The sequence below is a fragment of the Watersipora subatra genome, chromosome 7 (genome assembly GCF_963576615.1).
Source record: "Watersipora subatra chromosome 7, tzWatSuba1.1, whole genome shotgun sequence".
Taxonomy (NCBI): Eukaryota; Metazoa; Bryozoa; class Gymnolaemata; order Cheilostomatida; family Watersiporidae; genus Watersipora; species Watersipora subatra.
Window position 1 is genome coordinate 1,658,827 of NC_088714.1, and position 12,232 is coordinate 1,671,058.

A 12,232-nucleotide genomic window follows, 5' to 3' on the forward strand; every position below is an offset into this window, starting at 1 on the left:
GCTCCCAGGTCATCTTGTCCTAACTCCGAGGAGTCTGTGCGTCCTGGCGCATTAACGGGCTCCTCCTCAATACTGCTATCCACGGGAAGGGGATGCTCCTCCTCCGTCAGGGCTTCCAGTAGTCGCCTCCGGAATGTTTCCCCCTTACTGGGTGCGGGAAGAGGGTCCCTGTCCCTAGGCTGCAGGGGTGGTTGGAAAGCGGGTTTCCTCGCGTGGAACTCCAGGGTAGGCAACAACTCGATCGGTTCTTCTCTACTTCTCCTATTGCCGGTAGCTCCTCTCATGTTGGGGCGCCGAGCCGGCTCCCTGGTGGCCGGGGCCCTACCATCTGCTTCTGAGCATGCAACATAGGGCTTCAGGCGTTCCTCGTTCTGAACGGATACCTGACCCTGCCGTTCTACTTGATAGGTATTATTAGAGTGACGCTTGGTGACCGTGTACGGCCCCACGTATTTGGGTTGGAGTTTGGGGTTTTCACCCCTCCTTCGCCGCTTATTGACCAACAACACCAGATCTCCCACTTCAAACAGGGGCGGCTCTTCCTCATCCTCTACCCTTACTTTCATCTGGCGCTCCCGGAGAATCTCGTGAGTTTCTTCTAGCCGACCGGCCAACTCCAACACGTAGGGCTGGATGGCTTGGTTGTCCGTGGCTACTGGTTCGGATAGCTGGTCGGGCAGACGCAGCTCCCTGCCCATCATCATGAAGTTCGCAGTTTCTCCGGTGGCGGAGTGAGGTGTGCCCCGAAACGCCCTCATGATTTGGGGTAACAACAGGTCCCATTCTGTTGGTCCTCGGCGGAGAAGTAGGGCCCTCAATGAGTCTCCCAGGCTACGGTTGTTTCGCTCTACGATTCCATTTCCTTGAGGGTGGTATGGGGTAGTCCGTGTCTTGGTTACATTCCATAACCTGCACAACTCGCTCATGAGTTTAGATTCAAACTGGGCTCCCTGGTCCGAATGCAACTCCTCCGGCAGGCCGAAGTAGCAGAATACCCTCTCATCCAGGGTCGTGGCCACTACCGGGGCAGTTGCATCCGGAATGGCTATGGCGTCCTGCCATCTTGAGAAGTGATCACTGATCACGAGAATCCACTTGTTCCCCTTCTCAGTCTCTGGCATCGGTCCCACCAGATCCACTGCCAACTTCTGCCAAGGTCGCCCGGCGTAGAGTCGGTGCCGGCTCTTGGTGGCGTGGTTCCCTCCGGTCTTGGCTACCTGGCAGACCTCGCACGTCTTGATCAGGCGACGTATGTCTGCACTTAGACCCGGCCAGTACCAATTTAGTAGGACTCTCTTCGTTGTCTTGTGCACCCCTGCATGGGCCAGCCGATGAGTTTCCCAGATGACCCGGTTTCGGTCTGCTCGGGGGCATAGGGTGCACCATCGAGAGTGGCCGTTCGTTATTAGCCGGATCTCCAGGACACCGTTGGTTGATAGCCGCATTGCTTCTCGCCTTCTGTGTAAGATTCGAAGCTCATTGTTTCCCAATGTCAGTTCTTCCTCCGTCAATTCCTGGTCATTTTTGACAGCCCAGTACATTCGGGCCACGGCCTGGTTCCCTTCCATCTGGCTTTGTACCAATTGACGGAAGTTCCGCTCTCCGGGCAATTTGATTGCGGCCACCTTGTTAGGGTCTTCCTTCATCATAGCCTGCTTACTTGGACCTCCGTCTCTCTCTTCTATGCGGGTGCATTGCCGGCAGTCCTCCGGGCAGGCTTGCCGACTCAAACCGTCGGCGTTCCCGTGTTTGGCCCCGGGTCGGTGTTCCAGTTGATAGGTGAACTCCGACAGGATCTCCAACCACCGGGCCACCTGAGCCGACGGTTCCCTTCGTCGGCACAACCATCTCAAGGAGGCATGGTCCGTTCTGAGTAGGAAGCGTTGTCCATATAAATAAGGTCGAAAGTGTTTTACGGCCTTTACCACCGCTAACAGTTCCTTACGAGTGACACAGTAATTCTGTTCTGCGGGGCTGAGCGTTTTACTGTAGTACGCTACTACTGTCTCCCTACCATTCTGGTTCTGAGACAACACCGCCCCCACTCCCACGTTACTAGCATCGGTATCCAAGATATACTGGTTCCCGGGGTTGGGATAACCCAAGACCGGTGCCGTGACCAACCCCCGTCGGAGTGTCTCGAATGCCGCTTGCTCCTCGTTGCCCCACTGCCAGGCTTTCCCTTTTCCTGTCAGAACAGTGAGTGGCTTGGCGATAGTGGCATAGTCCTTCAGATACTGCCGATAGTATCCAGTTGTCCCTAAAAATGCTTGTAACTGTTTCACATTCTGTGGAACTCGCCATTCTGCCACCGCCTTGATCTTCTCCGGGTCAGTGGATACTCCTTGCGGGCTCACCACATGTCCGAGATATCTCACCTTCTCCTGGAGGAGTTCACACTTCGAGGGTTTTAGCTTCAACCTGGCCGTTGCCAGCCTCCGGAAGACTTCTTCCAGGCGAGCCAGGTGTGTTTCAAAATCGGGGGCGATGACGATAATGTCGTCCAGGTAGAGCAAGAGAGTCTTCCAGTGGAGTCCTTGCAACACAGATTCCATCAACCTCTGAAAGGTGGCGGGAGCCGATGTTAGTCCGAACGGCAGCACTTTCCACTTCCATAGCCCACTTCGGGTGGTGAAAGCAGATCTTTCCTGGGCTTCCTGGTCCATTGGCACTTGCCAGTATCCGCTGGTCAGGTCTAGTGTGCTAAAGAATCGACTTCCCGCCAGGGCGTCCAGGCTCTCATCGATTCTTGGGATTGGATAGGCGTCCTGTTGTGTGATGGCATTTAGTTGCCGGTAGTCCACGCAGAACCGCCACCCGCCGTCCTTCTTCCGAACCATCACCACTGGTGAGCTCCAGGCCCCATTTGCAGGTTCGATCAGGCCCTTTTTCAATAGGTCGGTCACCTGTCTGTCCGCCTCTGCCTCCTTGAGGGGCCCCAACCTATGGGGAGGTTGTCTAATGGGCCTGGCTCCTTCTATCAGCGGTATACTGTGTTTTACCAGATCGGTCCGCCCCACATCGCCCTCGTACTTACTGAAGACATCCTGGTATTTAGCCAGCAGGGCGGCCAACTTCCGCCTTTCCTTGTCGTGCGAGCAACCTCGGACGGCCTGATCGTAGAGCTCGACTAGATGTTCGGGCACTGCTTTCCCAGCGTATACAGCTGTACACCCTACTCCAGTTACTTCGGTGTTGAAGTCTTTTGGTTCAGTCCAGGGTTCGGCCTGCACATCCTCTGCCCTGATGGCAGTGTACAAGCCTATCACTTGTCCAGCCGCCAATTCGATGGGGTGGTTACCCGGGTTTAGGCATTGCACGGCCACGTCGCCCTGGTCTCCGGGCTGATTCAGGCTACGTGCCACCGGAAGGTGCGGGTCAGCTCCCTCTATTATGCCTACAGGTACATAATTTCGGGCTGATATCCTTCCCGCCACCGTTACTTCAGACAATGGTGGAATGGTGACCTTCTTCCAGGTGTGTACCTTCGACACCATCAGTCTGCCGTATTTATCGGTACAGGAGAGTCTTCTGTCCCCGATGGAGATGACGGGTTGGTCGAAGTCCATGTGACATCGGTGTGAGATCAGGAAGGGCATCCCCAGGATGGCGTCCTCGCTGATTTGGCTCACAATGAAGTTCTCCTCGATCGGTACATCGCGGACTCTCCCGGTTAGTCGGATTAGTCCGTAGAATTGGAGCTTACTCCCGTCTGCCATCAGACCGTATCGGTCATTTTCCTCCAGTTGATCTCTAATCCGGGCTGGCATTTGGTCAAACATCTTCTTTGACAACAGGTTCGTATTGCAGCCGGTATCTATGAGAAAGAGCAGGTCCTGTCTCTCCATTTTCCCGGGCAAGAAGTAGCTAGATTTGTGGGGCTTTTCCAAGGCTCCGATTCTTGGTAACTCATTCCTTTCGCAGGTGTCGTTAGGCGCCCCTTTGGAATATCTTTTTCGTGGCAGACGCCAATGCCTGTCCGGTGGTGGACTCTCATCGAGCTGGTCCGCCAGGCTTTCCTCGGGAGCAGCTGGCCTTGTGCTCTCCCCGTACCGACCTGTCGGACCCGACACCGGACTCAGGCGTTGGCTTGGGTCTCCACCCCGGAACGGGTCGACTTGGTTCGACTCCCGTCCTTCCTCTACTCCTGATCCTGGGGGGCAATAGGCTTGATCCCAGCCCCACCCGTTCCTGGATCTGCGACCCCCTGGTCTCTGGAATTGCTCCACCATAGCTGGTTCCTCTTCCACTCCCGATCTGGGGGGTATAGATCTCTGGAGAAGCTCAGCTCCGGATGAACTGGCTTTCGCTCCCAATCTACCCTGTCCAAATCTCTGGGAAGGATCAGCACTGGCTGGGCCTTTTTCCCCCGACCTAGGTCGTCTTGGTTCCTGGAGGCGTTCGCTCGAGATTAACTTCTCCTTCTTTCCCGATCTGTGTTTAGGTCTCTCGAGAGCTCCAGCTGGTGCTGGATCGGCTCTTGGTCCCGACCCTCGCGGTCCAGATCTTTTGGAGTAGTTTTTCCCGATCGTACCTTCCTCTAGACTACCGACATCTCCTGATGTCGCTTTTTGTCTAGCTTGCCTTTGGGTTTGGCAAACATACCGCCTCTGGGCCTGTTGGACCTCCTGCGGCGATGCTTGAGGATCCATCTCCATGTCTCCTTCGGCTTCGGCTAGGCCTTCTAAGCTCTGGTAGTGGTTGTGGGTGGGAACCTTCCCTACCGGAGGCCTCTGCGTGATAGCTACCGGATTTGCGGGGTAGGACCAGCCTTCCGGGTCCACCTCCGCCTTCCTTCGGCCTGCCCCTCTCACCTTTTTGTAATTATTGGTTCTTGGTGCCCTATTGCAGCCAGCAGGTTGCCCTACTGCTGCGGGCGGTAGGCGTTTCCCTGGTTCTGTCCTTGGGTGGTGCGGCTACGGGGTTGGTTCTTGGGGCAGTTCCTCCTCCAGTGGCCTGCCTGATCACACCCCCAGCATCTCCTTACTTCTTTTCCCCGAGTCACTTGCTGTGGGGGACCTTGTGAGTGACTGACTTGTCTCTTGAGATCGGCCATTTCCTTTTTTAGATCCTTCATCGTGGTCAGGAGTAGATCCAATGAGTCGGGGGCAGCACGGACTATTACGGCCTGCTCTTCCATGGCCTGCTCGAGTTTGTCCGGCTGGACTGCCCTTACCCCGGGTCTCGCTGGATGGTTCTGTCGAATGGTCATCTCGGGCCGTATCTGTAGGTACTCATTTCCTGCTCTCACGGCGGCCTCCAGGGTGGGGGTGGGTACTGCCAAAAGGTGTCTTTGCAGGTAAATGTTACCCAAGGACCCGCAGAAGGTATCCACTGCCATTTCCTCCCTCATTCGATCGGACAACTCCTCGAACGCAATGCTCGTAAGTCTTTCTATACGAGCAGCATGCTCGAATAACGTAGTGTGGGTTTCCTTTCTCAGGCCCTGCAGTTCCGACCTTGCCTCCTTGGGGGTCATGCCGAACCTTGCCCGGAGGGTGTTGAACACCGCCTGTAGTGTATGTCCATGCCCACATTCCTTGGCCTGTTCTTTCAGCCTTCCTCGAATGTGTAATAAGGCGGATCTGGCTCCCCAGTCATTGGCGACAGCCACATCATTGAACTGCCTTATGAAGGCCTCCACATCACCGTTCCCATCGTACTCAGGAGCCTTGAATGTCTCTCTGGGTACCGGTGGCTCCGGATTCCTTTGTGCCTCTTGGTTCACAAGCATCCTCTCTAACGCGTTCGTCAATCGCTCTAGACCCTCTAGTCCTTCCCTTTGGGGGACTCCCGGTCGTTCCGCGCTACGAGTGCGTCTTTCCATGATTGTGCCTTGCTAGTTATATTTTGTGGATTGATTAGATCCCACTGCTGCCACCAGTGTAAAGGTCTGGCCCCGGTAGCTGAGCCAGCTTTACTTCCCTAGCAAGGCAGTGCAGTCTGAACACTGGGCTTTCCCCTCGTCGGCCTGCCTGACACACCTAGTGGTCGGATCAGGCCGCGGCGGGCTGTCCTCAGTTCAGGCTCACTTGGAAGGCTAGCACGGCCTGCTCTCTGAGACCCTATCTTGGCTAATTTAGGTCCCGGCTAGCTTACTGGAGGGCCTGATCTCCAATGCTATCGCATTTCTGATCAGGTCCGATCGTAACGCAGCCAACCCCTAGCCTTCCTTAGGTGTCTCCCCAAAGCAGTTCGTGCTTGAAGCCAGATCAGTTCTGGCAGAAGGATCCTTATTCAGCCAACCAGGCAGGCATCAAACGTAGACAGTTTGTAAGAATAAGTATAAGTGTATTTAACGTATCTCAGCACAAGTACAACTCTGTCTTGACAGTATCAAATCCGTAAGAAGAATCCCAAAGAGTTGGCCTATGCCTTCTCCTTTTATACTATTTGCTCCGCCCACAATTATATAACATTCATTGTTTCACATCAGGCCTGTGAGGCAGGCCCAGACAATAGGCATAATGGGGTGCTAGCAAAAATGTAGTATTATATAACAGTAAAAATAGAAATAGGTTAAGACATATACAACAGGTTATGGTCAACAGTTAACAGGTTAAGAAATATACATAAGTGACTAGGTCCAGAACAGTCCCGTCCTCCACAGTACACACAAACTTTGAGATTTATATATATGGATTGACAGCAAACAGCGATACATTTAACCTATGTTATAAATAACTACAATGGGGTCAATACTCTTTGTTAAAGGTTGACTTGCAACACAATTCACATTACAGTTATTTGGTATCAAAGGATTCCCCATGTCTCACTCTGTTGTGTTGTAGGTGCCAAATATGTGGAAATGTGATTACAAGCTCTTAAAAGCTCAAAAATGTAAAGCCGCCGTATATTGGAATCTCTTTATTTTTCTGACGTAGTCATGAAATTTATTTATTGTCTTGTCACGTATATTCTCACGTGAATTGAAAGGCCAATAAAAAGCTCAATATAAAACTTATCGTAGCACTAGTTTATGACAAACGCTTTGAGTTTTACCGAAGACCCCATATCAAATATAGATGCTCGCTCCTTTACAGTTTTGTTTCGGTTTGGTCTAATCGGCAAGTCGTAATCTGTTCATGTGACCCAATACTTCGCAAATAATTTCTGCAGCATTTTTCGATTATCACAAGTGACCAACAGGCTCGTCATGATTATCAAACAATGATATGTACTCCTTCGAGCTAAGGCTAAAAAATTAAACGAATTTTTCTGGGAAGTTATAAGATATTACTGCTAAAAGTGACAGCATTATAATGACGATAAAACAGACGCGTAAGAACAATAGACATGGTTTTATTGAATGCGTGAAGTATATTTGTGAAAATATTTTGACGAATAAGGTTGCATGAAAGTGTAAACAGAAACCATCTACCACAGTTACGTCACATTTGAGCCGTTTTGGAAAGAGAATCCAAACTACGGCGATCTCATGTGGCTGCGATTTTCTGTTCGTTTTGAGCTTTTAAGAGCTTGTAATCACATTTCCACATATTTTGCACATACAACACAACAGAGTAAAACATGGTGAATCTTTTCACATCAAATAACTGTAATGTGAATTTTGTTGCAAGTCAACCTTTGAGTTACTTTTTAGATGATATAGTTCCTTATAACACTTTTTAGATGATATAGTTCTTTAAAACATCTATAGATTATATAGTTCTTTAGAACATAGATCTATAGATGATATAGTTATTTAGAACAATTTTTTGGTTGTAACTAAAAATTAAAAAATATGTTAGATGGCGCCTGACTCTCTTCTTTTTATAAATTTGTTTTTTGTGTTTTTGTTTCAAAATCAGAATTTAAAATTTCTTCTCTCGGTATTGTCAATAAAGCATCTTTGATGAGCTGAAACGCCATTTATAAGCAATCTCAGTTACCTGTGTTTCAATTATGTTGTACATGCTTTTACTTCAGCAAGAATATGCAAGGTGAAACAGTTGGAGCGAAAGAGGAGGTTACAAGTGGTGGTTCTGATTTATATGATGAGCAGGAACAGGTTGCAACAGGAAATGTATGACACTCGTGTCTCCTTCTATATTTTTTCTCATTTATCAACAGCTTAAATATCACCTTTTACCTTCCTTTCAAAATGTGTTAGTTTAGGTTGGTCATGGACGTATGACCATGATTAACAATAGTCAATCACATATGGCTGCCTCACTTGTGACTGCTGGAGACAATCTGATATTTCCTCAGAAACAGATTTACAGAGACATGTTCAAAATTACTTATAGCATTCTTTTTCTGCCTCAAAATAACATCTCCAATCAGAAGCATAGTTGGTATATTGTACAGTGAAACCACGGTTCTCGATCGCTTTGGTTTTCGACCAAAGATTTTGAGATTTGTTCGTCTCGGATTTCGAACATAAATTCGGTTCTAGTCCAAAGTCCAAACCGGAGCATGAGCATTAGAATTGGAACAGCTCCGGAAACAGCATGGAAACATTCGTTAACAAACGGAGAAGCAATTTACTCTTCATAAATTCCTTACAAAAAGGAAGGAACCATCTGGGACGATGTCTCCTCTACTGAAGATATTTGCTAACCCCTTCAGTCGAGTTACCCTAAATTGTTTTCGAGGATTCTCCTTCAAAGATGTGAAGTAAACGTGCCATTGCTATTTATATTTTTTTCACATGCTTTCTGATGTAACTGATCTGTTGTATTTTTTTCTGTTTCATTATCAATTTCTGCAACTTTTGGTATTGTACAGTATATTAACTTAGAATGCTTTTGACGCTTTAAGAACAGAACATATGAAATGTTTACTTTTTGTTTTCTTTTTTCATGATCATAGATGGAAAATCTTTTATTAAAATTAAACACGATCTATATCTACCCGTTTTTATTAGTAGTATGTAGTATAAAACTCAGTTTATGTTGTAAAATGTTGAAAAATACTTAACAGAAGTTGTTTTCTCGCCTTGGAATGGATTAAAATTTACATACATTTATTCTAATGGGAAAAATTATTTCAGATCTCAAACAACTCGGCTTGCGAACAACCTTTTGGAACGGAGTATGTTCGAGAACCAAGGTTCCACTATACATAAATAATACTTCTGTTATAAATGGAGTTGTCCTTTCTTCAGGCATTAAAGAAAAATGTGTCTGTTTTTCCCATGACTGATTACAGGATTTTGAAATGCTAAGCTTTTACTGTCTTTCGATTACAATTCCCAACTTCTGAGTGGATTATTGATAATTCTGGCACTAACTCGCGATGCTTTCATAGGTAACCTGGAGCATTTATTGGGTATATCTTAAAGCCTTGGGACTAAAGATGGTCTCCATCTGTGCGCTCTGTATGCTCGGATCAACTGGTTTAGACCTGACCTACAGCATCTGGATAAGTAAATGGACAGGAGATGAAGTGTTTCAGAACAGCAGTCAAGCTAGTGCTGATCAGAAAGAGTCTGCTATGGAGAGATACCTAATTATCCTTTCCTTCATCGGTCTCGGACAAAGTGAGTCTCCGCTTGTACTTAGTTCTTTCCTTACTAAAAATTATCTGACTTTTTGTGTCTAATGGAACTAGTCCTTATATTTTTCACCTGATAAGAGCAGATTTAGGATTATTTTAAATTCTACTACAATGAAAATTCAATTATTCTGAGTTAATCAATTATAATATTTTCTTTGCATGTCAAATGTTGGAGCAAGTTTTCTCATAAAATTGTATTGTTTTTTGTTTAACCCGTTTCCCAGCTCCAAACTTGACAAAAGCAATTTCAAGGTATTACATATGCCTTAACTTTTTCGACATCTAATTAATTTTTTTACTGGAACTTTTTTAAATATTTGGAAAAAACTAATATTTAAAAGTGGCGCATATAATTTGTTATAACTCTTGAACCACAAGATCTATGAAAAAGATTTTGATACTAAATTAATCGGCATAAAATTTGACATCAGCCGATGTCATAAGAATAAGGCTACAAATGTGTTTCAGAATGAGCTCGGACGCTGGCTGAGCCCCCTTCCTACTACCGTGAGCAGGCCCATATTTCCTGGGGCGACTGGGTGACTCAGCCGCCCCAAATTTTTAATAATTTTCAGCGGCTAATTACTAAGAATTGCAGTCTAAGCTCATTCATTTGGAATTTCCAACAACTAATTTACTGGCCACTAGCATTCTATATCGCCTCTGTGGTGGTCTCGCCAAATGATTGATCTTGTGAGATTTTGTTAAGACTTGAAAACTAAACTTTTTTGCTTATAGTGGTGGTGTGAAGAAAACCCCTGAACTTACATTGTCCTCATCATAACATAACCGAATCAAAACATCGATGAGGAGCACTGTGGGGAAGGGTCGGCTAAATAATCTTCTAGTATTACACATATATAAAGATGTTGAAATAGATACAGAATCAGTTGTGAAAGATTTTTGTTTTGTACAGCTTGACAGAACTAGAGCTATTGCAATAAAGAAGTAATAGCTCTTGTTCTGTCAATGTTCTTTACAGAAATCTGTAGTGTCATGAGTTTTATATCGTTCGTTGAATAAACAAAAAGTTTTGCCTACCATGAACCATAAACAATATATTTATGTAGATTTTGATGATTACAATGATTGCATTTATGCATACTTTGAGGGTTGTTGATGTTTAAAAGGTCCAGAGCTCCGAACCCCGTTGGGGGACTTACACCGCCTCCCAAATCCTCAGATGTTCATAACTAGTCGCCTAACATTTGCAGCCCCATTTTGCAAGTGACCGTGAGTAATAACTTGAGCGTTGTCCAACTCCAGAATTTTTACTGTTATCATAGCTTACGACATTATTATTATTATTATTGCTACTAGTAAGCTGGCAGTCCCATGGGCCATGAGAGATCATCGTATGTAATAGCTGTGTGCACAACTATTCCACAATAAAGCAAGGTAGTCGAGTGGTTTCAAGTCGGTAGCGTGCCTGGCTGGTAAGCAAAATATGCGAGTTTGATTCTCATGTGAGGAATTTTTTCTATCCTCTAACCGTGGCTTCAGACAGATGGTACAATGTGTGGAGCCTCAGATGTAATACGTCTGACACATCTGGTCACTTGAAACAGATGGTACAATGTGTGGAGCCTCAGATGTAATGTGTCTGACACATCTGGTCACTTCAGACAGATGGTACAATGTGTGCAGCCTCAGATGTAATGTGTCTGACACATCTGGTCACTTGAGACAGATGGTACAATGTGTGGAGCCTCAGATGTAATACGTTTGACACATCTGGTCACTTGAGACAGATGGTACAATGTATGGAGCCTCAGATGTAATGTGTCTGACACATCTGGTCACTTGAGACAGATGGTACAATGTGTGGAGCCTCAGATGTAATGTGTCTGACACATCTGGTCACTTGAGACAGATGGTACAATGTGTGGAGCCTCAGATGTAATACGTCTGACACATCTGGTCATCGCTAACAAGAAATTTTGATAATAAAAATAAAGTTTTTGCACAACGAATCTCAGCTCAGTGTGGCTATAAACATATATTTTCTATTGGCTCAGGGCAGGCAGATGATTGATTCCATTCGTTCAAAGATAAACTTACACAAAATTTTAGTAGATTTTATCAGAAAGTGTCGGTATTTTTCTATCATTTGTGATTGTTTTTGATGTTTGAGTTGATCTGACTGCCAGGATGTTTCAAGATCAAAATTGACATAACTTGAGCAAAACAAAAGAGAGATCAAACGATAGTGTGATTATGACGTTTATAGTTGCAAAGAGACCGACAGAATAGAAACTCGCAACGCTGCAGCTTGGACGCAATAGCCAATACCAACTATAGCAATGATAGCAACTAGTGATGTCATTTTGCATGTATTTTTTTTATCGTTTTAACTGTGGAGCTTTTAACGTTTTAACAGTTTTGTCGATTTTAAACTTGAAACATCCTGGCAGTCAGATTATGTCAAACATCTAAAACAATCGCAAATGATAGAGAAATACCGATACTTTCTAATAAAATCTACTAAAATTTTGTGGAAGTTCTTCTTCAAGTACAGACATAGTAAGCTAAGCAATTAACTACTCACTAGAAACATTTTATTTTTTGTTAGCGAACTGAATCCTACTGAAATCACTCGGCTCATGGCCGTACGCAACGCTGTACGCAAACGCTGTTTTGAGCCGCACTGCAGGTCGTGGAACGCACTGAGTTAAAGCATGTCAACTATATAGAACTACGTAAAAAACTAATATAGTATAATAATAATCAG

At 46.0% G+C, this 12,232-nt stretch overlaps 1 protein-coding gene across 1 annotated transcript in view; it reads left to right on the forward strand.

Moving 5' to 3' along the window:
• The window catches only part of LOC137399934 (multidrug resistance-associated protein 1-like), a 78,295-nt gene that overhangs the window by 49,861 nt on the left and 16,202 nt on the right, over positions 1–12,232 (forward strand). Inside the window, exons 14-15 of the mRNA XM_068086199.1 lie at positions 7,930–8,026; positions 9,253–9,484. Of these exons, the coding sequence (XP_067942300.1) occupies positions 7,930–8,026; positions 9,253–9,484 (329 nt within the window). The remainder of the gene's footprint in view (positions 1–7,929; positions 8,027–9,252; positions 9,485–12,232) is intronic.